The following is a 26613-nucleotide window of genomic DNA, read 5'->3' as shown; positions in this document are numbered from 1 at the left end:
TATTTATAAAAAAACATATAATTTCCTTTCACTTTACATATACTTGCTACTCTGAGTTGGTCTATCACATAAAATCCCAATTTTATACACTGGTTTGTGGTCTTAATGTAAATAAAATGTGAAAAAAAGTTGAAAATAAAGTTTAAGAGTTGTGAATACTTTCTATCTCTCACTATATATACATATATATATATATATATATATATATATATATATACACACATATAGTGACACAGTAAAGGGTTTTGTCTGGGAAAACAGGTATTTTCTGCCCAGCATGTGCTGATAAGCTGATTTACAGCCAGGTGAGGTTAAATACCGAACCTGATTTTAAGTGCCGATCTGGGTTTAGGCAGCACCTGGCTGTCCCTAAATAGGCAGCTGGGCTCAGAAGCCAGGTCTTTGTGTTGGGATCTGGGAGCCTTGTGTCTGTATGATGGCTTGCTACCTCTTTGGCATGAAAAGAAGTGGGTGCTGCTATGGTCAAAGACTCTTTGAGGCAGAATAGCCACATGGTGTGAATTACCACCAACTCCGCAAGGTGACTTTTTGTTTGAATATGACTGCTTGTAGTGATGGACAAACATCGGCCGGGACAGTTTGCAAACGCGATCAAATGTCCACGAACCGCAAGTTTGCGGCTGGTCCCTTTCACTTTAATGGCGTGCGGAACCTGGGAAACCTTCAGGTCATATTTGCAGGCACTAACTATTTACTAGAAGTGCACAAATAGTCCCACAACATGGACAGTGACATACTAGAGGGGGATCAATGACAAAAATTCCCACAAAAAAATATGTATTTTAATTAGCGGCCATTTTTATGAATCTTAAAGGGAAATTCTCAAAAGTGTGCCCTACTGGATGCTAGAAATTTTAAAATATTTATTTTAGGCCACGGGATTACGAGCCCTAAAAATGTGGCATTCACCTGACATAAAAGAACAATTGATTATGTGGCTCGAGGTACATTATGTGGTCAATGGAGTACAGACCCCAAACATTAGGCATTCACCATACAGAAAAGTACAAGTAATTGTGTGGCTGAAGGTACATTAGGCGGTCACCATATAACAATTTAAATTGTTGCCCATAATCAAGTGATTATGTGGCCACAGGTATATTACACGGTCAGTGAATAACGATTTTTCTGTAGGCCAGCACAAATACATGTCAAATACATATGTTTGAAAGAACTAAAAATATAAAATTGGAATTAAAACATGGCTAACAAAATCCCTCCTCTTGAATAAACCCCAAATGATAATAGGTGTTGAATTCCTCCTAGGCCCCAACAATTTGGCATTCACCATGCAGAAAAGATCAAGTGATTATGTGGCTGTAGGTATATTAGACGGTCATTGGATATCAATTTTACTACAGGCCAGTGGCGTATAGGCCCCAAACATTAGGCATTTACCGGACAGAACAGATCAAGTGATTATGTGGCAGGAGGTATGATAGACGGTCAGTGGATAGCAATTGTGCTGCAGGCCAGTAGAGTATAGGCCCCAAACATTAGGCATTAACCATACAGAAAAGATCAAGTGGGGGCGGAGCCTAGCCGGGACTGCAGATGGCTGTGTGAGACCTCGGCTCCTCCACACTCAGGCGATTTAAACCATTTAATCAGCAGTGACCCACCTCAAAAATGGTCAAATATGGGAGAGATAGGAGTTCTGACACTCCTGATACGCCAAGAACACAAAAAAGTCAGCAAGCAATGCAGCGCTTTCTCAAGAAAAAAGCGCTCCTCTCACCAGGCGTGGGCTCTAAGATGGCGGCGGCAGCTGCAAGCGCTGAAGAAGGGGAGGACTCCGATGCAGACAGCGCGCAGGGAGACACAGCAGACTCTAGAGACCCCTCACCCGTCTCGAAGTCCTTACTCACCAAGGTACTAGGGCAAGCACTAGAAAAATCCATAAAGCCAGTGCTGTCGGAACTTTCCGATATAAAATCAGAGATTACTCAAGTGGGGAACAGAGTCGAGTCTCTGGAAACGGCAGCACAAGAACTTGTGTCGCACGTTACGGGAGTGGAGGAATACCTCAACCTCCGCACTACAGAGCTAAACAGAGCGATGCTAATGTTGGAAGACCAAGAAAACAGAAGCAGAAGACGGAACATCCGTCTCAAGGGCCTTCCTGAATCCTGGGCCGCCGAAGCTCTGAATAAAGTGGCCATGGAAATTTTAAAACATGACAGGAGGCTTCCTATTTTGCATTAACTCTCTTTACTAACTCCACAGCAGTAAAGAAAAATGTAAAGAGTAACAAGTAGATCACTGTGCCACATAGTATATAAGGGTCATGCTGCCTGTGCACTTCCTCTTTCTTTACTGCTCCATCACAGACAGGTCAGACTTTTTGCTCCCCTGGAACTATATTACTTCTTGTACATTTATTCTTACTATATTGTATTATTATCATTTACCTCGGGTTCCTCAGGTCCCCCTCTAGCCTGGAGTGCCTCCTGGCTTCCTCCTTTTAGCGCCATTTCGCGGCCGTTTTTCCCGCCATTTTCGCGGCCGTTTTCCCGCCATTTTCGCGGCCGTTTTTCGTGCCAGCCCAGTTCCAAATCACGGCTGGCCTCAAAAAATTTAGTCTCCGGCTTACGGCCATCTTAATTTTACCTCATACCATCTCACTGGGGATTCAGTGTGACTGTACTAATTAGCTGTTACTCCCTCATTACTGGTTTTCACCCCTGGGCCTATCTCAGACTACTATTCAGTTCTCTCTGTGCCTCATGTGGCTGGGTCAGTCAGGTCAGTGCTGCTGCCTGTTTATTATTGTGACCTGCATTTAAGGGTTTCAACCCTGTGCAAACCGGGGTGATCCCCCACTATTAATACGCTGCTTATTGGGAGACTAGCTGTTGCAGTTCTCTCTAACTGGGTGAGCCCCAGTTTTTAAGGTCACTTACGCCTGTTCTCAAGACCTGGGTGCCCGTTTATTACTGTACCTTTCAGTGACATACCAGCCGACCCTTATTATGGAGAATTCCCAGAATGTCCCTGTAGACTTCCAGGCTATGATTAACGCAGCTGTCGCTGCCTCTGTGGAGAAGGCACTCTCCAAGGCCCGAGCTTCGGCTCCTGACGTACCTAAAACTCGCAGGCGTCCACGGCACGAGTCGGAAGCCGACCTGTCCGACTATCAGACAGGGGATGAATCCCGCCCTACGAAACGCCATGACAAAGGCGAGGACTATACACCCAAACCACCCAAGGGTAAGACACCTGCCAAGCGTAAACCTGCCAAACTTCACACTCCGGCCCCGCGTCAGGAGTACTCTTCAGAAGAAGAACAGGACCCTACCCACTCCATGTCAGTGCTAGATGAGTGGCAAGCTGACGCTTCAGAGTCGGATTACGACGCATGGGGCTCGGACGAGAAGTCTGTTTCTGCTTTCATGCAGGAGACCCTCCTGGGTGCGGTCCAGGCAAGAGGTATCGAAGACACTGCTGACGCAGAACCTCCTCTTGACTCAGACACCATTATGGACCCCTCAGGTCAGGCGATGTTCGATCCTCGCAACATACGACACCCCAGATCGGGTGAATGGTCGCCTCCAGAACACCTTTCCAGGTTCATGCACCTGTGGCTCTGCAAACCTCTGGAGAAAGAGGTCCGCAACCGACTCAGGTCTGAATGCCCACGCCCTTCCCTGCCGGATAAGGTCGCTCAGACCCCAGAATTTGACAAAGTTATGACAACCTTTATGATGCGCAGTGGCAGAGACCCTCGACGGGGCTTAGAGAAAGGCCTATGGGGCGCCCAAGATAACCTACTGGATTCCGTAGGCCCCCTGGCTCGCATTATGTATCTGGCGGATGATGCCTACGCCAAAGCCGATTCCTTCTCCACCGAGGACTTCAGGGAATGGGCACATGACATTCGTGAGTGGGCACAACGTTGTTTTTGTTTCATCGGAAACGCCAATGTTACGCTCTCTTCGGAGAGACGAAAAGCAGCGTTATTCCGTATTAACGGTAAATTGGCAGACCTTGGCACAAAAGAGATTGGGCCCCAGGCGCAAGGAAAACTTTTCGGTGAACCATTCCTCAAGGAATTAAACAAACATGTCAACGTGTTCACCTCCCTTAATAAGGCGCAATCCTCAATGCGCAGTGTCTTCAGGAGCAACCCTACCAGAGGGGTTTTTGGAAGGGCTGGCCGGCAACGGGGCCGTGCCGCCAGCCGATTTTGGCCTTCAGGCCCCCGTACTCAACCAACACCATTTTATCCGACAAGGGACTATCAACAACGACCCTTTTCCAGAGGCTCGGATAGAGGCCGTGGAATCCGCGGACGCGGACGTTCCCGCTTTACTGCAGGTAAGGACCCATATTCCTCCGTTGTTACCATGTACCCGCATTGCGGGCCGTATTTCCCTTTCTTTCCACAATTGGGCATCCCTTTGCTCAGACGCATGGATTCTACAAACAGTGCAGGGATATATCATAGACCTAGTGGGAACCCCCTTTCAGGTTCAGCACCCTCACCCCATCCACATGTCGTCTTTCGACCACAACCTCGTCAACGCGGAGCTACGCGAGCTTCGGGACAAAGGGGCTATTCATCCAGTCCACGAACAGGGAGGTTACTTCAGCAACATCTTCCTCGTGCGGAAGAAGTCGGGAGAATACCGCCCAGTTATCAATCTTCGCGCCCTCAACGCGTACGTGGTCTACCGCCACTTCAAGATGGAGGGCATCCACCTCCTGCGGGACCTTCTTCGGAGCAACGACTGGTTCGCCAGGCTCGATCTAAAAGATGCATACCTGTCAGTCCCGGTGCACCCGGACTGTCGAGCACTCCTACGTTTCCTCTGGCATGGTCGCCCTTGGCAATTCACTTGCCTCCCTTTCGGGCTCAGCTCAGCCCCATGGTGTTTCACCAAACTCCTAAAACCGGTGGTGGCCCACCTGAGGTCCAGCGGCATTCGATGCATCATCTACTTGGACGACCTCCTCCTGTTCTGCTCCGACAAACGCAGACTACGCCAACACACTCACCTGGCAGTATCCCTACTGGAATCTCTGGGCTTCGTGGTGAACCAACAGAAATCGGAGCTGACCCCTACCCAGATGATACAATTCCTCGGCTTCGAGATCGACTCGACGACGTGCACTCTGAGGCTACCAACCTCAAAGATCGCAACCATTCGCAAGGAGATTCGCAGAGTTCTCCGACTCGATTCCATCCCTCTACGCAACCTGGCCAGGATTGTAGGTCTCCTCTCAGCTTCCATTCAAGCCATATTTCCGGGTCCTCTCCACTACAGGGCCATGCAACGACTCAAGGCAAAATACCTTCGCCACAGACCTACCTACGATCAACCCGTCCCGGTGACGACAGAAGTTCGCGAAGAGCTGTCATGGTGGCTGGACAGCATGCAAGCCTGGAACGGCAAGGCCATTTTCGGAGACACTCCAGATTTCGTTTTAGAGTCAGACGCCAGCTTGTGGGGATGGGGTGCCACCAATGGAACCATCTCCACGGGAGGAGCATGGATGACGCAGGAGCTCTCCATGCACATCAATTGCCTCGAACTCCTAGCAGGATCCTTTGCGATTCGCAGCCTGGCTCGGGAGAGCTCCAATTGTTGCATCCTCCTTCGCATGGACAACATCTCTGCAGTCCAGTACATCAACCGCCTAGGAGGCGCTCGCTCACGCCTACTGTCGGATATCACGAGGGACATCTTCGACTACTGCCTCCCTCGCAACATCACGTTACAAGCGGAATACTTGCCGGGAGAAATCAACCTCACAGCCGACTGGTTCTCTCGCCACTGGAGAGACGTCAGCGACTGGAAGCTGAACACGAGAATCTTCAGGGCCCTGGCAGCCCGGAGGGGTCCCTTTCACCTGGATCTGTTCACCTCTCGCAACAATCACCAGACCCCGGAGTTCTTCAGCTGGCTCCCGGACCCGGAGAGCAAGGCGACAGACGCATTTCTCCAACAATGGCCGGCGACAGGAGCCTACGCTTTTCCCCCATTCTCCATGATTGCGAGAACACTACACCAGATGCGGACGCAGCAAATCAAACTGGTTCTCATAACGCCCTTGTGGCAGAGTCAACCATGGTTCCCGGACCTCCTGGCCTCCTCCTACATGGATCCTCTCCTCCTTCCATCCTTCCAGGACCTGCTCACGGATCCCAAAGGATGTCTCCACCCGCTCATCCTGGAAGATCGACTACCCCTGGTGGCTTGGTCTCTTTCCGGGGTTCTTGGCGAGTCAGCGGACTATCGCAGACTGCTAGGGACCTCCTATGGGACTCATGGGCCCCGGGAACTAGACGCTGCTACCTTTCAGCTTGGGCCTCCTGGTCTACTTGGTGCATGGAACGGGACTCCGATCCATTTACGGCACCTGTTCCCATGATTCTCAATTTTCTTTCCTCCTTGTTTTCTTCTGGCCGCTCTTATCGCTCTATCAACGTCGTTCGCTCCGCGATTTCGGCAGCCCATACTCCCGTCGGGGACCTCCCGGTCGGCAAAGATCCTCTGGTCTGTCGCCTACTCCGCGGCATGCGGCTCCGCCGCCCCCCAGCCCCCAAATACCATCACCTATGGGACGTGGGACTGGTTCTCCGTTTTTTCAGGGATTGGCCTCCGAATGACCGCCTCTCCCTTCGCCAACTATCCGCTAAGTGCGCTTTTCTCCTTTGTCTTGTGTCTTTCCGACGGGTGTCGGACGTTCGGGCCTTCGATGTCGATGCCTTTGAGGTGACCCCTGAAGGGGTCACATTCCATATCTCTCGTCGCACTAAATCAGGTTCGACGTCGGTCTCTTATCCCTTTTTTCCAGACGACCCGCAGCTCTGTGTTGTTTCCACCCTTCGCAGTTATGTTTCTGTTACCTCCTCACTCCGTTCCTCTACGTCGGGTCAACTCCTAGTTTCCTACGTGCGCCCTTACGCCCCAGTCTCTGTCACCACGCTGGCCCGTTGGATCCGCTGGATCCTTTCCCTCACAGGTATAGACCCCGCTTTCGGCGCCCACTCCGTTCGCGGAGTGGCGGCTTCATCAGCCCTAATGGCAGGGGCGTCCCTTTCGGATATTCTCGGACTGGTCTAGGGAATCTACTTTCCGTACCTTTTATTTTCGCGCTCCCCCTTCTGCTGGGACATCTCTTCTTCAGCGTTAAAATTGCAAAATAGGAAGCCTCCTGTCATGTTTTAAAATTGAAGATTATGCTAGCTTTAGTGTACTAATAATCTTAATTTTAATAAAGACAGGAGGCGAGTATTTTCCCTCCCTTCTATTCCCTACCCTGACTCTTTGGGGGAGTGAATCTCAAGGTGTCGGATATGGGGCTTGATTTTAATAATTTCTCTGTTTTGGGACATATTTGGAATTTCTCACCCTAAGTATTGCCACCTTGACGGACAGTTCTTAGTTGTATTACATACTTACACCTACCATACATTTAGCCACTAGATAATTTGCACCCTATTTGTAATGATTTAACTTTACACTATTCCGTTAAAGCCCATAAGCGTGAATAGTTAAGATTCTATACCTAACCTATTTTATACTCTCCTTTCAGCGTAACCCTCTTCAGGTCCTCCACTGGTCGCTGGTTTGTTAATCTTACGACCCGATAGGATGAGATGAGAACTTTGTTCGGTCTTACCTCCAACCTCGTTTACCAGAAGTCTCCTCCAGTTCTACTCGCCAGAAACCGCTGTTACAGTTTTCGTTGAATTTCTGGATGTTCGAGCTCAACCTGGACTTTGATGTCGCTTTTAGAAAGAGGAAGTGCACAGGCAGCATGACCCTTATATACTATGTGGCGCAGTGATCTACTTGTTACTCTTTACATTTTTCTTTACTGCTGTGGAGTTAGTAAAGAGAGTTAATGCAAAATACTCGCCTCCTGTCTTTATTAAAATTAAGATTATTAGTACACTAAAGCTAGCATAATCTTCAATTTTCGCCGACTTGTTGGGCCAGGAATCGGCTACCTCGATTATAATAGAGCGGATACATAGGGCCCTAAGACCAACTCCGAGGCCGGAAGAGAGACCCAGAGACGTGGTATGCGGCCTACTGTCATTTGTAGACACTGCCCGTATATTGGCAGCAGCCAGAGAAAAAAGGCAAATATCGTATGATGGGGTAGACATTGCCCTCTACCAGGACATTGCGCCCTCCACATTCGCGAAACGGCGCACCATGAAACCCCATGCTGGATGCGCTGAGAGCCCAGAAGATACAATGTACCTCTTCGGTATCGCGATTATAAAGAATGGCAAACGCATTGCGATTCATACCCCGGACGACCTGGAGAGAGCCTGGGAAACCATAGGTATCCAAGGGCGTTTCCATAGCTATCCATCAGTCCATTCCTTTCTCGCTCTCTCAACAGCTTACAGATGAGGAAGGGAGACTCCTGATATTAAAAGGGGAGATCACATCAAGGAAATACACTCTAGCTAACTTTTATGCTCCAAATACAGCCACTGTACAATGTCTTCTTAAGGCACTAGACACTCTAAAGCAGTTTGCAGAAGGACAGGTGATCCTGGGGGCAGACCTTAACCTGGTGCTAAACCCAGACCTTGATTCCTCCACGTCTAGGTCTCACATAGCGCAGAAACATATCAGTAGATTAAACAGAAAGTTTCAGGACCTCAAGCTGATAGATGTTTGGAGAAATAGCAATCCGACAGCTAGAGACTACTCCTTCTTTTCTAACCCACATGGCTCATATCAGAGACTTGATCACATCTTGACATCCTCTTCTTTTTTGCCTGTTTCTAGCGAAGCCGAGATTGGGAATATCACCATTTCTGATCACGCACCATGTCATCTGACCCTCGCCCTGGCCTCCCTACCAAGGAGGGAATGGAATTGGAGACTCAACGAATCTCTGTTGAACAACAAACTACATCGGGATCAGGTCAGATCTCACTTAGAGTTGTATTTCGGTATCAACTCCTCTGCACACAGCACTTCACCTATGTAGTGGGAAGCACACAAAGCATACGTGAGGGGATGCCTTATCTCGATTGGTACTAAGGTAAAAAAGGAACACCAGAAAAAGGTGGATTCCATACTAACCCAGATAATGTCTTTAGAGAAAATAGACAAACTATCCACATGTAAACAGAAGCAGGAGGAATTAACAGATCTTAGACTCCAACTCAAAAACCTCTTAGCCCAGAAAGTGAAAAAGCAAATGCTAAACTTTCAACACAAAGTGTACGCGCATGGGGACAAGGGGGGCAAGCTGATGACCTCTCTTCTAAAAATGACCAAAAATGTAACTTATATCCCCAAAATAAAACACCCCAATGGAGAGGTTGCCCAAGACACGCCAGAGATAGCAAGAGCCTTTCAACAATTTTATGAGGGTTTATATAACCTAAACAAATCAATGTCTCCAAACCAATCTGAAATCAGACAGTCACATATTAGAGAATTCCTAAGCTCCCTCAAACTTCCAACAGTCCAACAAGCTCACATAGACGTTCTAACCACTACAATTACTCTGGAGGAGGTATCCGCTATTATACACAGTTTCCCCCCTGGCAAGAGCCCAGGACCGGACGGTCTGCCCTTACTCTACTATAGAAGCTTTCAGGACATCTTAACCCCCCGACTTACTGATGTTTGTAATGCACTTCTACAAGGAGGGTCATTGCCTAGACAGACACAGGAATCGTATGTAACACTTATCCCTAAAGAAGGCAAGGATCCCCAGAACTGTGGAAGTTATAGGCCAATCTCCCTCCTGAACTTAGATTTGAAAATCTGGGCCAAAATACTTGCCACCAGACTAAACAAACTACTGCCTTATTTGATAGGTTCAGAGCAATCGGGGTTCATTCAAGGCAGAGAGGGGAAAGATAACACACACCGGATCTTCCACGCAATCCAGGCAGCCAGGGCTAAGGGATTCCCGTTGACCCTGTTGAGCATCAATGCCGAAAAGGCGTTTGACAGGGTCAACTGGGACTTCATGAAACTAACTTTGGAAAGATTTGCCATACCAGATCCCTTCATACACTCAATCTTTACACTTTACAGACAACCGCATGCTAGACTGAAAGTCAATGGAACATTATCCCCAGTATTTGAGATATCTAATGGAACAAGACAAGGGTGTCCACTGTCCCCCTCCCTATTCATACTAGTAGTTGAGACACCTATTCAGTTGGTTAGACAGACCCAATAAATTGAGGGAGTAAAACATGACAGAGGAGAGCTCAAATGCACTGCCTTTGCCGATGATCTTCTATTCCTGGTGACCAATCCGGATAGAGGACTAGACCAACTAGTCAAAAAGATTGAGCTATTTAGCCAGATATCAGACTTCAAGGTCAATCATTCTAAATCCGAAATATTGAACATCTCACTCTCAGATTCCAGAGCAACCCCCCTACAGAATCGCCTTCCCTTTCACTGGACTAAGGGCCCGATAAAATATTTAGGAATAAAGATCCCAAGAAACTTAGACGATCTATTTAAATGCAATTACGCTCCCCTTAAAAAGGATATGACACAACTCCTACTGAAGTACAACCTGCCTTATCTGTCTTGGATGGCCAGGAAAAATGTGATTAAGGCTTACATTTCCCCAAGATCCTTTACGTCATGCAACTGGTCCCGATATACCTACCAAAAACCATTCTTCCAGGAGATCAGGAAACTCTTTCTGAAGTTTCTATGGAATGGGAAGAAACCCAGGCTCGCACATGATCTCTTGGTTAGGAATAGAACTGGCGGTGGTCTGGGATTTCCAGATGTCTTGAGATACTATCAAGCGATACAGCTAAATAGATGGCTGGAGTCGGTAGACCCTCAGAGACAACCAGACGTAGCAGATCTCATGCGACATAGTGTAGGGCCTACACTTCAACAGCTTCTCTGGTTACCTGACATCAGTCAAACTAAGAATAAGGATAGTGACCCCCTACTGAAAGGGATAAGAGAGACGTGGAAAGAACTGAGCAAAAAACTAGCCCCGGAACCATCCCCTCTATTGCCTGCAAGCCTCATTCCGGACCTTCTAGGAAAAAATGGGGATATTCACCAGGAAGTGTGGTCACCATTAGTGCAAGTAAGACTGGGAGAGTTAAACCCAGACACAGAAACATCCATAGTGAACAGACTACCAGAACGAATAAAAAATTCCCCTAGCTTCTTTCTCACAAGGGCTTATATAGGTGCTGTGTGCAGAGGATTGAGAGAGAGGTCCAACCCAGCGAGACAATTGACAGAGTTTGAAAAAACTCTTCTGTCCCCACTCCGCAAACAGAGGAAAATTTTGGCCTTATACGCCTTGGTGGGAGCTGAGAGTGAGGCCAGAAAACCTTTATATGTTAGAGATTGGGAGAAGGAGCTTGGTATTATTTTCTCAGACCAGGAACTCAAAAAGCTATTGGCTTCTCGCATGGACCATCACCTTGTATAAGATTACAGGAAAATCATTTCAAGCTTCTCTCCAGGTGGTACAGAACTCCAGAGTTCTTGCACAAATGTGGCTTGTCCCCTGACTGACTTTGCTGGAGATGTGGCAATGGAGAGGGATCTCTATCCCATATTTGGTGGTCATGCTCTCTAATCACCCCATTCTGGGAAAACGTCAATAAAACAATTAATAAAGTCTTGGCCACTGACCTAAAGATCACACCCGAAATGGTGTTCTTTTCACTCCCATCCGGCCTCTACAGACCATCCAAACACAATTTGGTGACTCATCTTATAGCGGCGGCCAAATCTATCATTCCTCTACACTGGAGAGACACACAGGCCCCCTCAATAAAGGAGTGGATAGCCAAGGCAAATCAAATATGTAATTTTGAAGAAATGTCAAGTTGGATCAACAGAAACCACGAAAAATATCTGAAAACTTGGCACCCTTGGAGGTCTTGGGACGACGGGCAGTAATGTGTAACAAATTGGCAACTCCACAATGCAACCTGGCATAGGTAGATTGGCGCAAACTGATTGACACCCTATTCTCAAGCTTAGTCTTCCAACCCATATACAGACTTACCGAGCATCGAGGCAGCTCAACCTGGCTTCCCTTTCTCCTCCCCCCCTTCCCCCTTCTTTCTTCTCCCCTCTCTCCCTCCCCACTTTTTTTTTTCTCTCTCTTTCTTCTTCTCTCTCTCTTTGTTATGTATAAATTGTATATGATCCAGATAGCCATTGTCTCCCTTGTAGTGCTATGCTACCATTTGAATAACGTCTCATACCCTCAGAAGCCACACAGGAGATTGTGAGCTTTGCTATGTTATGAGTTACTGATTATGGATCGGAGATATTGCGTCATTTAGCTGTTAAATGTTGTGTCTATGACCTGTGACATCATCACTGTATACCACTAATTTATGGTCAAAAGACCATTGTTTGTACATATTTGATTGAAATACTCTGAAAATAAAGAACTTATAAAAAAAAAAAAAAAAAAAAAAGAAAGTGATTATGTGGCTGGAGGTACATTAGGCGGACACTGTATAACAATTTTACTGTTGGCCAGTTAGATTACAGGCCACAACAATTATGCATTCAACGTACAGAAAAGATCAAATCATTATGTTTCTGGAGGTATATTAGACGGTCAGTGGATAACAATTTTACTGCAGGCCAGTGGAGTACAGGCCCCCAAAAATATGCATTCACCGTACAGAAAAGATCAAGTGATTATGTGGTTTGAGATGTATTAGATGGTGATTGGATAACGATTTTACTGTAGTCCAGTACAAATACATGTCAAATACATACGTTTAAAATAACTAAAAATATAAAATTGGATTAAAAACATGGTTAACAAAATCCCCACTCTTGAATAAACCCCAAATGATAATAGGTGGAATTCGATAACACGTGGTCATCACAGGTGTTGAATTCCTTCCAGGCCCCAACAATTAGGCATTCACCGTACAAAAAAGATCAAGTGATTATGTGGCCGGAGTTACATTAGGCGGTAACCGTATAACATTTTTACTATTGGCCAGTTAGATTATAGGCCCCAAATATTATGCATTCACTTTACAGAATAGATCAAGTGATTATGTGGCTGGAGGTATATTAGACAGTCTTTGGATATCAATTTTACTAAAGGCCAGTGGAGTATAGGCCCCAAACATTAGGCATTCTCCGAACAGAAAAGATCAAGTGATTATGTGACTGAAGGTACAGTTGCAAGAAAAAGTATGTGAACCCTTTGGAATGATATGGATTTCTGCACAAATTGGTCATAAAACGTGATCTGATCTTCATCTAAGTCACAACAATAGACAATCACAGTCTGCTTAAACTAATAACATACAAGTAATTAAATGTTACCATGTTTTTATTGAACACACCATGTAAACATTCACAGTGCAGGTGGAAAAAGTATGTGAACCCCTAGACTAATGACATCTCCAAGAGCTAATTGGAGTGAGGTGTCAGCCAACTGGAGTCCAATCAATGAGATGAGATTGGAGGTGTTGGTTACAGCTGCCCTGCCCTATAAAAAACACACACCAGTTCTGGGTTTGCTTTTCACAAGAAGCATTGCCTTATGTGAATGATGACTCACACAAAAGAGCTCTCAGAAGACCTACGATTAAGAATTGTTGACTTGCATAAAGCTGGAAAGCGTTATAAAAGTATCTCCAAAAGCCTTGCTGTTCATCAGTCCATGGTAAGACAAATTGTCAATAAATGGAGAAAGTTCAGCACTGCTGCTACTCTCCCTGGGAGTGGCCATCCTGTAAAGATGACTGCAAGAGCACAGAGCAGACTGCTCAATGAGGTGAAGAAGAATCCCAGAGTGTCAGCTAAAGACTTACAAAAGTCTGTGGCATATGCTAATATCTCTGTTAGCGAATCTACGATACGTAAAACACTTAACAAGAATGGATTTCATGGGAGGAGACCACAGAGGAAGCCACTGCTGTCCAAAAAAAATTACTGCACATTTACAGTTTGCACAAGAGCACCTGGATGTTCCACAGCAGTACTGGCAAAATATTCTGTGGACAGATGAAACCAAATTTGAGTTGTTTAGAAGAAACACACAACACTACGTGTGGGGAAAAAGAGGCACAGCACACCAACATCAAAACCTCATCCCAACTGTGAAGTATGGTGGTGGGGGCATCATGGTTTGGGGCTGCCGTGCTGCGTCAGGGCCTGGACGGATTGCTATCATCGAAGGAAAAATGAATTCCTACGTTTATAAAGACATTTTGCAGGAGAACTTAAGGCCATCTGTCCACCAGCTGAAGCTCAACAGAAGATGGGTGTTGCAAGAGGACAACAACCCAAAGCAGAGAAGTAAATCAACAACAGAATGGCTTAAACAGAAGAAAATACTCCTTCTGGAGAGGCCCAGTCAGAGTCCTGACTTCAACCCGATTGAGATGCTGAGGCATGAACTCAAGAAAGCGATTCACACCAGACATCCCAAGAATATTGCTGAACTGAAACAGTTCTGTAAAGAGGAATGGTCAAGAATTACTCCTGACCGTTGTGCATGTCTGATCTGCAACTACAGGAAACGTTTGGTTGAAGTTATTGCTGCCAAAGGAGGTTCAACCAGTTATTAAATCCAAGGGTTCACATACTTTTTCCACCTGCACTGTAAATGTTTGCATGGTGTGTTCAATAAAAACATGGTAACATTTAATTCTTTGTGTGTTATTAGTTTAAGCAGACTGTGATTGTCTATTGTTGTGACTTAGATGAAGATCAGATCACATTTTATGACCAATTTGTGCAGAAATCCATATCATTCCAAAGGGTTCACATACTTTTTCTTGCAACTGTATATTAGACTGTCATTGGATGACAATTTTACTGTTGGCCAGTTAGATTACAGACCCCAAAAATTTGCATTCACCGTACAGAAAAGATCATGTGATTATGTGGCTGGAGGTATATTAGATGGTCATTGGATATCAATTTTACTGCAGGCCAGTGGAGTACAGGCCCCAAAAATTATGCATTCGCTGCACAGAAAACATCAATTGATTATGTGGCTGGAGGTAAATTACACGTCATTGGATATCAATATTACTGCAGGCCAGTGTAGTATAGGCTCCAAATATTAGGCATTCACCGGACACAAAAGATCAAGTGATTATGCACCTGGAGGTATATAAGATGGTCATTGGACAATTTTACTGCAGGCCAGTGGAGTACAGGTCCTAAACATTAGGCATTCACAGTACAGAAAAAAACAACTGATTATGTGGCTGGAGGTACATACAGTATATTAGACAGTCAGTGGATAACAATTTTACTGCAGGCCAGTGGAGTACAGGCCCCAAAAAATATGCATTCACCGTACAGAATAGATCAAGTGATTATGTGGTTTGTGGTATATTAGATGGTCATTGGCAAACGATTTTACTGTAGTCCAGTACAAATACATGTCAAACACATATTTTTAAAAGAACTAAAAATATAAAATTGGATTAAAAACATGGCTAACAAAATCCCCCCTCTTAAATAAACCCCAAATGATAATAGGTTAAATTCAATAACACGTGGTCATCACAGGTGTTGAATTCCTTCCAGGCCTCAACAATTAAGCATTCACCATAGAGAGAAAAGATCAAGTGATTATGTGGCCTGAGGTACATTAGGAGGTAACCGTATAACAATTTTACTATTGGCCAGTTAGATTATAGGCCCCAAATATTATGCATTCACTTTACAGAATAGATCAAGTGATTATGTGGCTAGAGGTATTTTAGACAGTCTTTGGATATCAATTTTACTACAGGCCAGTGGAGTATAGGCCCCAAACATTAGGCATTCTCCGAACAGAAAAGATCAAGTGATTATGTAGCTGAAGGTATATTAGACGGTCATTGGATGACAATTTTACTGCAGGCTAGGGGAGTACAGGCCCCAAACATTAGGCATTCATCATTCAGAAAAAAACAAGTGATTATGTGGCTGGAAGTACATTAGACGGTAACCGTATAACTATTTTACAGTTGGCCAGTTAGGATACAGGCCCCGAAAATTTGCATTCACCGTACAGAAAAGATCAAGTGATTATGTTTCTGGAGGTATATTAGATGGTCATTGGATATCAATTTTACTGCAGGCCAGTGGAGTAGAGGCCCCAAAAATTATGCATTCACTGTGCAGAAAACATTAATTGATTATGTGGCTGGAGGTATATTACACGTCATTGGATATCAATATTACTGCAGGCCAGTGTAGTATAGGCTCCAAATATTAGGCATTCACCGGACACAAAAGATCAAGTGATTATGTGCCTGGAGGTATATTAGATGGTCATTGGATGACAATTTTACTGCAGGCCAGTGGAGTATAGGTCCTAAACATTAGGCATTCACCGTAAAGAAAAGAACAACTGATTATGTGGCTGGAGGTACATTAGGCGGTCACCGTATAACAATTTTACTGTTGGCCAGTTAGATTTCAGGCCCCAAAAATTATGCATTCACCGTACAGAAAAGATCAAGTGATTATGTGGCTGGAGGTATATTAGACGGTCATTGGATATCAATTTTACTGCAGGCCAGTGGAGTATAGGCCCAAAACATTAGGCATTCATCGGACACAAAAGATCAAGGGATTATGTGGCTGGAGGTATATTAGAACGGTCAGTGGATAACAATTTTACTGCAGGTCAGTGGAGTACAGGCCCCAAAAAATATGCATTCACAGTACAGAAAAGATCAAGTGATTATGTGGTTTGAGGTGTATTAGATGGTCATTGGATAACGATTTTACTGTAGTCCAGTACAAATGCATGTCAAGCACATATGTTTAAAAGAACTAAAATTATAAAATTGGATTAAAAACATGGTTAACGAAATACCCCCTCTTGAATAAACCCCAAATGATAATTGCTGAAATTCAATAACACGTGGTCATCACAGGTGTTGAATTCCTTCCAGGCCCCAAACATTCGGCATTCTCCGAACAGAAAAGATAAAGTGATTATGTGGCTGGAGGTATATTAGATGGTCATTGGATAACAATTTTACTGCAGGACAGTGGAGGACAGGCCACAAACATTAGGCATTCACCATACAGAAAAGAATAAGTGATTATGTGGCGGGAGGTACATTAGGCAGTAACCGTATAACAATTTTACTATTGGCCAATTAGATTATAGGCCCCAAATATTATGCATTAAAGGGAACCTGTCACCGGGATTTTGTGTATAGAGTTGAGGACATGGGTTGCTAGGTGGCCGCTAGCACATCCGCAATACCCAGTCCCCATAGCTCTGTGTGCTTTTATTGTGTAGATAAAAAACATTTGATACATATGCAAATTAACATAAATGAGTCATATCTTACTTGTGTGACCAGAGAAGAGTCATATTTTCAAGCTTTGACTAATCTCAGGTTAATTTGCATATGTATCAAATCGGTTTTTATACACAATAAAAGCACACAGAGCTATGGGGACTGGGTATTGCAGATGTGCTAGCGCAGATCTAGCATCCCATGTCCTCAACTCTATACACAAAATTCCGGTGACAGGTTCACTTTAACTTTACAGAATAGATCAAGTGATTATGTGGCTGGAGGTATATTAGACAGTCTTTGGATATCAAATTTACTACAGGCCAGTGGAGTATAGGCCCCAAACATTAGGCATTTGCAGTACAGAAAAGATCAAGTTATTATGTGGCTGGAGGTATATTAGACGGTCAGTGGATAATGATTTTACTGTAGTCCAGTACAAATAAATGTCAAATACATAAGTTTAAAATAACTAAAAATATAAAATTGGATTGAAAACATGGCTAATGAAATCCCCCCTCTTGAATAAACCCCAAATGATAATAGGTGAAATTCGATAAAACGTGGTCGTCACAGGTGTTGAATTCCTACGATGCCCCAACAATTAGGCATTCACCGTACAGAAAATATCAAGTGATTATGTGGCTGGAGGTATATTAGACGTTCACTGGATAACAATTTTACTCCAGGCCAGTGGAGTATAGGCCCCAAACATTATTCATTCACCAGACAGAAAAGGCCTTTTATGCCGCTGTATTTACATAAGAGAGGGACCATTCTTTGTTCTGAATGGTGAAGGATATGTGTCGGCTGGCTTGAGGAAATTCATTTAAACATGGTCATCACAGGTGTTGAATTCCTCCGAGATCCATGCCTCATTAAGTTTTAGAAATGTGAGGTAGTCCACACTGTCATGAGCTAGGCGAGTGCGCTTATCGTTCATGATCCCCCCTGCTGCGCGGAACGTTTTTTCGGACAGGACACTCGACGAGGGACAAGCCAAGAGTTCCATGGCAAATTGTGCAAGCTCTGGCCACAGGTCAAGCTTGCACACCCAGTAGTCCAGGGGTTCCTTGCTTCTCAGAGCGTCCACATCGGCTGTTAACCCGATGTAGTCGGACACCTGACGGTCTAGGCGTTCTGTGAGGCTGGATCTGGAGGGCAGCTGTCGAGGGGTTGGCTGGAAGAATGACCTCATATCCGAAGTGACACACATCTTCAACCGCCCTCTTCCTGCAGGGGCGATAGGATTGGTACCCGCACCTGTTTCGCTGTGGGTGGAAATTCCTCTGCCAGATCCCGCAACAGCAGAATGCATGATCTCTCTCAGCAAGACCTGGAAACTCTGCATTCTGACATCCCTCTGTGATGCTGGTAACATGTCCGCCATTTTGTGTTTGTACTGGGGTTATAAGTACGTTGCCACTCAGTACTGGTCCTTGGTCTTTATGCTTTTTATACGATGGTCCCTCTTCAAACACTGGAGCATGAAGGCCCCCATTTGCACTAAATTTAAAGCAGTGTAGCGCCCTGGCTCCTGCTTATTGCCCAGGAGAATGTTGTCCTCGGTCTCTTCCCAATGGACAACACCAGGGATCCCAGAAAAGTTTTGTTGTAGCAGTTTTAAGCCTGCTCTTGCTCGTCTTCCTCCTCCTCCCCCAGACACCATCCTCCTCTGACTCCTTTTTCAGCCTCCTGCTGACTTGTCTCAGAAGTAGTTATCCACCCTGGGAATTCATTCAGCATTGCGACTTCCTCATATTCCTGCTCCTGCTCCTCGACGGCTTGATTAATGACATAATGCAATGCACGCTCCAGAAAGAAGGCGTAATTTATGATGTTACTGATGGTGTCCTGGCTGTGACTAACCAGTTTGGTGATCTCATCAAATGGCCGCAGAAGTCTGCATGAGTCGTGTATCAGCAGCCACTGGCGCGGTGAAAAAAAAACAAGCTACCCAGAATCTGTCCTGCCGCAGAGTTTGTACAGGTAGTCGTTAATGGCACGTTTCTGCTGGAGAAGCCTATCAAGCATATACAAGGTGGAGTTCCAGCGCGTTAGGCAATCGCAAATCAGACGTCTGATGGGCAAGTAGTGTCATCGCTGAACATCAGCAAGGCGATCCATGGTCGTGTAAGATCTTCTAAAATGGGCAGAGATTTTCCTGGCCTGCCGCAAGATCTACTGGACCGCAGGCTATTTGGCAACAAATCGCTGCACGACTAAGTTCAGGACGTGTGCCATGCACGGCATGTGTGTCATTTTTGCCCTGTTTCAGCACGCTTAGCAAATTGGCACCGTTGTCGCATACCACTTCACCAACTGTAAAATTGAGCAGGGTTAGCCTCTGATTGGCCTGTGACTGCAGAGCTGAAAGGAGTGCAGGACCGGTGTGGCTCTTGGCTTCCAGGCACCACAGCCACAGCACAGCATGTCAACGTCTTAACCTGGCACGTCAAATAGGTTCTGGGGAGCTGGGGGGTGCAGCGGAAGAGGCAGTAGCAGTGGAAAAGGAGGAGTCAGCCAATGAGTAGACGGAGGATGGAGTAAGAGGAGGAGAAAAAGAGGCAGGCCTGCATGCAATCCGTGGCGGTAACACCAAATCAACACGGGTGCCACGGGTTGCATGGTTGACACACGTCAGACGGTTCACCCAGTGGGCAGTAAAAGTCATGTACCTTCACTGCCCGTGTTTGCTAGACCATGTGTGTCTGTGGTCATATGTATCTTGGCACCGACACTGTGTGCCAGAGATACATTAACTTGCGCTGATTGTGGCCATAGAGCTCTGGGATGCCCTTCTGGGAGAAATATTTCCTCCCGGGGACCTTTCATTGCGGTGTACCAATGGCAACAAATTTTCTAAAGGCCTCTGAGTCCCCCAGTCCATATGGTAGTAGTTGGTGGGCTAGCAGTTCCGACAAGCCAGCGGACAGCCATTGGGCAAGAGGGTTATCCGGTGTCATCAACTTTTTACGTTCGAACATTTGGGCCACGGAAGCACACCTTTTTCCAGATGAACGCAACGACGGCACGGTGGAAGGTGGAGTGGAGGACAAATGAAAGGAGAGAGAAGAAAAAGAATAGGCAGGGTGTGGAGGCTTTGAGGGTTCTGATGGTGTTGCTCCCAGGGAGGCCAGATGCCTTCTTTTTTTTTTAAACAAATATCTGTTTATTGATTTTCACAATAATAGAATAAGCATCTTATGACATATTACAGGTATAGCAGAAAGCAAGTTTTACAAGAATTGCAGATACAGAGAAAATATACAGATATAGCTACAGACCCCCAAGTTACATCCATTTGGGGTTCGTAAAGTAAAAAGTTAAGATCATATTACATTCATATGACCCTACCATGGAGCGTAGCTAAGTTGTCAAGGTATACAGACAAAATGTTTAGCCCAGCTGGCTTTAGTGGGGAACGTTAATCTACATACAACATATCGAACGAACTGAGGCTTAGAACATCCTCCTAACAGCACTCAGATCGCAAATCACATTCAGGTCACTTGTCTCATACAGGTGGGATGAGGATTGTGAGTAAGCAAAGGTTAGCTTCCTTCCTAGATTAGGAGACTCCATTGTCATGGCAAACCACATCAGTGAACGGTTCAACCACAGATATTCCATGTGACTGACGCTACCACATTGATGTCAATCAAAATGGCAATGATATTTGGAAGTGCTAAACATGAGGTCCTTAACATAGTTGTCTTGTTAGTGTGGTGCCAACAGATAAGTGTGAGAGTGTATAAGTGCATGAGTAGGCTAAAATGGGTGAGACAGTATAGCCTAGGAACATATGACGTTATTAGGGATTTCTATATTTCTTCCAAGGGCTCCACAGTTGTAGGAACTTGGAGTGAGACCTATTAGCCCAGCTACTGAGTTCTTCCATGAGGTAAAGTTGGTCTACTTTCACTTTCCACTGGGTAATGGAGGGAGGATCTGGGCTAAGCCATCGCAGCGGGATAAGCGATCTAGCTGCCTGGACAAGCCATGTGGGGAGATCAAACGGTCTAGGGGACCAGCCTTTAGAGGGTAGCCACAGAAGAACTGAGATTGCTGAAAGCTGAAGGGAGGAGTCACATATCCGGTTGATTTCCTTTTCATGGTGAGACCAGTAACTGGTGATTAGCGGGCAAGACCAAAATATGTGACCAAGTGTGCCTTTACCCTGAGAACAACGCCAGCATACATTCGTGTTTGATAAACCCATTTTGTGGAGTTTGCTAGGGTCGTTATACCATCTGACCATCGTTTTGTATGAATGTTCTTGGATTTTTACACACCTAGAGAAACCATGAGACCTTAGATGTATATGGTCGATATCCGCCATGCTAAAGGACACTCCCAGATCATCTTCCCACTGGACAATGTAGGCTGGTTTGTTTATTTTTAGTGAACCTAGTAGATTTTTGTAAATAGTAGAGATTACATGTTTAAGTGATGTACGTCTTAGTATCAACTGTTCAAACCAGGTAGATTCCTTTAAAGTAGCATATTTATCCTGAAGTTTATGGCAAATATCTTTGAAGATTTTTATATCTAAGAAGGTAGCATGTTTCAAACGTTGGGAAAAGAATGCTTTCAATTCTGATGTTGTTTTCGTATGGGTTAGTAACTCCTTGATATTCAAGTCTTTAAATGTTTTCCAGAAATCTGGAGGGTTGGTGACATTAGGATATATCAGGAATGGACTAAGTGAAGAAGGCATGAGTTCAGGGGGATCTGAGAGAAGATGTGAGTGACTAGATAGGGTGTTGAAGACCGAGTAGATCCCTTTGGTCAAACCCTCTATGGGGGGGTTGAGGTTTTCGGACTCCCCATAATCCCGCAAGCTGGCAATTGGTTAGCGTGTTTAATTCTATATCTGAGCTGAAATCCTGAATTGAGGGATGCATAATTGCAACCACCTTTTCAGTTGGACCGCTTTGTAGTATAGCTGAGCGTCAGGCAGACCCATACCCCCGTGTGTACGATTTCTGGTTAGTTTATTGTACGCTATACGCGGTTTTCTACCTTTCCATAGAAAAGATGCAAATAATGACTGGATGGAGACAAAGAAGGAATTTGGCAAATGAATAGGAACCATTTGGAGGAGGTACAGGAGTTGGGGCATAATATAGGTTTGTAAAAGGTTCTTTCTGCCAAGCCATGAGACAAAGGGGAGCGACAGAGAATTCAATTGGTCTTTGACTTTCTTCAGTAGAGGGCCATAATTTATGGAATACGGCATCGTTGGTAAATTTGTAAGATATATCCCCAGGTATTTAATTTCCTCCTGTTGCCATGTGAAGGGGTAGGAGGTACGCAGCTTATGGATTTGAGAAGTTGGGATAGTAATGTTGAGAGCTTCTGATTTGGAGTAATTAATTTTAAAATTTGATAGTATACCAAATTGTTCAAACATGTGATCAGGAGCAGAAGGTCGTCCACAAAGGCGGCGCATTTATGTTCAGTTTGGTTAGTTTTCAGTCCCTTTATCAATGGATCGTCTCTTATTGCTTGTAGTAAAGTTTCCATAGTGATAATGAACAGAGTGGGGGACAAAGGGGAACCCTGGTGAGTGCCGTTGCTTATGTTAAAAGGGGTGCATAAAGTGCCGTTGACCCTCACTCTGGCACTAGGTTGATGGTAGAGAGACATAATCACGGTGATGAAGGGGTGGGGTACACCAAATCTGTGTAGGGTCCTTTGTATATATAACCAATTGACTCGGTCAAACGCCTTCTCGGCATCTGTACTGAGAAGGATGAGAGGGAGTTTTTTGTCTTTTGCTAGCTTGACCGCATGAAGGATCCTACAAGAGTGGAAATTGCCTTCTCTGCCCGCCACAAAACCAGCTTGGTCAGGGTGAATTATTTTTGGAACTACTTTATTCAGTCTATTTGCTAAGATCTTTGCCCATATCTTGACATCTAAGTTAAGAAGTCAAATTGGCCTATAGCTACCGCATTCCATTTTATTTTTGCCTTCTTTTGCTATCACAGTTATAGTAGCTTCTAAGGTTTGCTTTGGGGGAAGGGCTCCCGTCATCAGTGACTGGCACCACGCTGTAATATGAGGGAGCAGTATTGGTAGGAATTTTTTGTAGTAACCAGTGGGAAGCCCATCTGGTCCTGGAGCTTTCCCATTGGGTAGGGATTTGACTATATCCGAAATGTCATTGCTACAGATAGGGGCTAGTAAGGATAGGCTATCTTCATTGGATAGAGTAGGTAGGTTAAGTTTAGATAGAAACCCATCAATTGAATGCTTGTCTACTTCTTTTAATGGATCTGAGGCAATATTATATAATTGACTGTAAAAATGGGTGAATTCAGTTGCTATATCCTTAGTTTCACTGGTTACAGTGCCAGAGTGAGTTTTAATGGATTTGATGAATTGGGCGGCTTTCCTTTTCTTAATTAAATGGGTCGTCAGTTTACTGCCTTTGTCCCCATGCGCATAGTGCTTGAATTGTGCATATTGATATGCCTTGGCGCATTTGATATTGAGATGTTCTTTCAGTTTGTGGCGAAAGGCCGTCAGGTCTTCCTGCATGACTCTCGCTTTGGATTGTTTTTGGATTGATTCCAGAGCTGCAATTTGTGAAAGCAGGGAGTTTAAGATTTTTTGTCTATCTTTTTTTACCCTGGTGTCCAACGCCACAAACTCACCTCTGATGAAGGCCTTATGTGCCTCCCACACTATGGTCTGGGAGGTATCTGCTGGACTATTGTCCTGAAAGTATAGGGTCAATTTTTGTGTAAGATCTGCTAGGGATTGATCAGAGTCCAATAAAGTTTCATTTAGTCTCCAAGTCCATTCCCTCACTGGGAGGGAGGAAAAGGACATGGATGCCGAAACTGGGGCATGGTCCGAAATCGTTATAGAACCTATACTGGCTCTTTTAAGGGTATCTAGGTGGTTGTTAGGAATAAATATATAATCTATTCTTTGAAAAGAGTAGTGGACTTGTGAAAAATATGAAAAATCCTTAGTTGAGGCGTTAAGGGTTCTCCAAGTATCCGTTAACTGATTTCTGGATAGTAGTTGTTGAATATTTCCCAAAGTCTTCTGCGAAAGGGCTGAAAGGCCTCTGCAAGTATCTAGAATAGGGTTAAGGGATATGTTCAGGTCTCCTCCTATTAACTTCAGACCTTCCGCAAAATCCCGAAATCTATCTAGTGTGTATTTGAGCCATTGATATTGGTTACTGTTAGGAGCGTAAATACTTGCTATTGACACAAGAGTGTGACCAATCCTGCCTTTCACGAATATGTATCTCCCCTCAGTATCCGCTAGTGTTAGAACAAGTTCAAAGGGTATATGTTTGGCTATAGCTATACTAACTCCCTGTCACGGCCATGCCTATGACCGTGACTCCTGCACCGCATGCGGTTGTCAGAGGTGTTGGTTTCGTTGTCAATCACAGGTGAGGGCTTTGGTTTTTGCCTCACCTGTGGTTGCCGCTGGCAACAGTTTTTATGTGGCAGCGATGCAGCCTGAGTTGTTTCGTGGCTGCTTGCTGTGTGGTGTGTGCGGTTGCATCTGGCAACTTGTGTGTTTGGTGTGCACTTCCCATGTCTGGTGTGCATGGGGTTTATTTGCCTGTATTCCCCTTTAAGTTGCTGTCTTCCCTTCCCTGGTGGTGGAAGGGTTAATTCCCTTCCCAGTGTGTGTGTGTGTCTCACTGGGTGTGTCCGACTGTGGGGTGTGGCTTCTTGGCCTTTAAAGTCTCACTGTTTTCTCAGGTCTGGAGGTTGCTTCAGCCATGCTTTGCTGGAGCAGCCTCCTGTGTTTTCCACCTGCCAGTGAGAGCCACCCCTGTGGTCATAACCATTATGTCACATTTAAGTTTATGTCTAGTTATGTGTGATGTCTATTTGATGTTTCCTTGTGATTTTGTGCAGCTATGGATCTGGGTCCCTGTGTGTGGATGCGTTGTGAACTTCACCTTGCCAGCACAGAGATCCAGTCAGCAAGGCTGTGGCAGGTAGGTGGAACTCCTTGTTCACCTGCCATATCCATAGAGCTGTTTATGTTCCCCCTTTTCCAGCAGCTTGGCCATTGAGACTCCTGCTCCTCCGTGCCTAGGAGGAGTAGGTTGTCTTACCCTGACTCTTAGCTAGGGACCGGACGGAGGGTAAGTCAGGGCTCCTAGGTTCCTGCGCATGGGTCCTCCTACCTTTAAGGTCGGCCCATGCAGGTAGGAGTTAGGGTCAGGTTAGGGACGCTGTAGGAGGTGACCTGCTCCCTAATCCTGTTGTCCTGGCCGAGCAGCCATAGCATCATTGGGCATCGCACGGCTGAGGGTTTCCCCCATCCTCAGCCGTGACACTCCCCTAGCAGCTTTCTTGTATGTGGAATGAAACCATTTGTTGTAGTGAGTGTGTGGTAAGTTAGGAATTTTGTTGTTTTTTAGGTGTGTCTCTTGAAGAAAGCAAATATCTGATTTGCTCTTCCTCAAAAGAGAGATTACCTGAGACCTCTTTTGAGGTGAGTTGAAGCCTCTGATGTTGAAGGAGGTTGTGGTTATGGTTGCCATGACAATGGAGATTGAGAGGGTGTGGTTCCTTCAGAGTTGTGTATCCCTGGAGCAACCTGCGACAAAGTGCGAACAAAAGGAACAGCAAAAAAAGTCAACAAAGGTAGGTCCTATCATGATTGCTCTAGCAGCTGTTTGCGACTGGGACCTTTTTACTCTGTATAGCAGAGAGCGACCATTGTGTTGGTCGCTATTCCTCATACAGAGGGGGTATGCAGGGACAGAGGATCGAATCCGATACCTGATCTGGCTCCGCAGACCCGTACTTATAAGAGGAAGACATGGTAAACATATTTTCTACTACATTTTCTCCACATTGTTGTAATTCTAAACAGTAAGATATAGATAATATCCTGATTGGAAGGGTGGAGGGGGGGTAAAAGGAGGGAAGGGGTAATGGGGGGAAGGGGTAATGGGGGGAAAGGGAGAGGTGAGGAAGGGAGAGGAATGGGGGAGAATAAGGGAACCAACCCAATAATTGGACAATATCTAACTGTTTATACGACCACTATGAGTAGTAACTGAGGGAGTGCTCAGCATCGGTCATAGCAGCATTACAGTATATTTTGGTTTATACATGTCTAAATTTGAATACTCAAAGACACCTGTGCGCTTGATTCTAATGACACCTGCAAGGGCTACATCTGGAGGGCCCCGATCGGAACCCACCAGATGCAGACTTGTGTATACTTATGGCCTCGTGTTAGGAAAAGGTGTCACGTTAACAGCAATATAGAAGACAGCAGTCATCTTTAAATAAAAAAGGAAAACTTTTGATGGTAGTATATGAACCTGTGATCAGACTTAGAGATGATGATAA

General features: G+C 45.2%; 1 protein-coding gene across 1 annotated transcript; it reads left to right on the top strand.

The window, feature by feature from the left end:
* The first annotated feature begins 3633 nt into the window (after nucleotides 1–3633).
* LOC122931046 lies at nucleotides 3634–7838 on the top strand. Its single transcript, XM_044284985.1, has 2 exons — nucleotides 3634–4338; nucleotides 7564–7838. The coding sequence occupies exons 1-2, from the start codon at nucleotides 3711–3713 to the stop codon at nucleotides 7566–7568; spliced, it is 633 nt and encodes a 210-aa protein (XP_044140920.1). The 5' UTR covers nucleotides 3634–3710; the 3' UTR covers nucleotides 7569–7838.
* Nucleotides 7839–26613: the final 18775 nt, after the last annotated feature.

Source organism: Bufo gargarizans, chromosome 1 (assembly GCF_014858855.1).
Source record: "Bufo gargarizans isolate SCDJY-AF-19 chromosome 1, ASM1485885v1, whole genome shotgun sequence".
NCBI classification, from domain to species: Eukaryota; Metazoa; Chordata; class Amphibia; order Anura; family Bufonidae; genus Bufo; species Bufo gargarizans.
The sequence above is the reverse complement of the archived record's forward strand: the minus strand, read 5'-3'. Positions and strand labels throughout refer to the sequence as shown.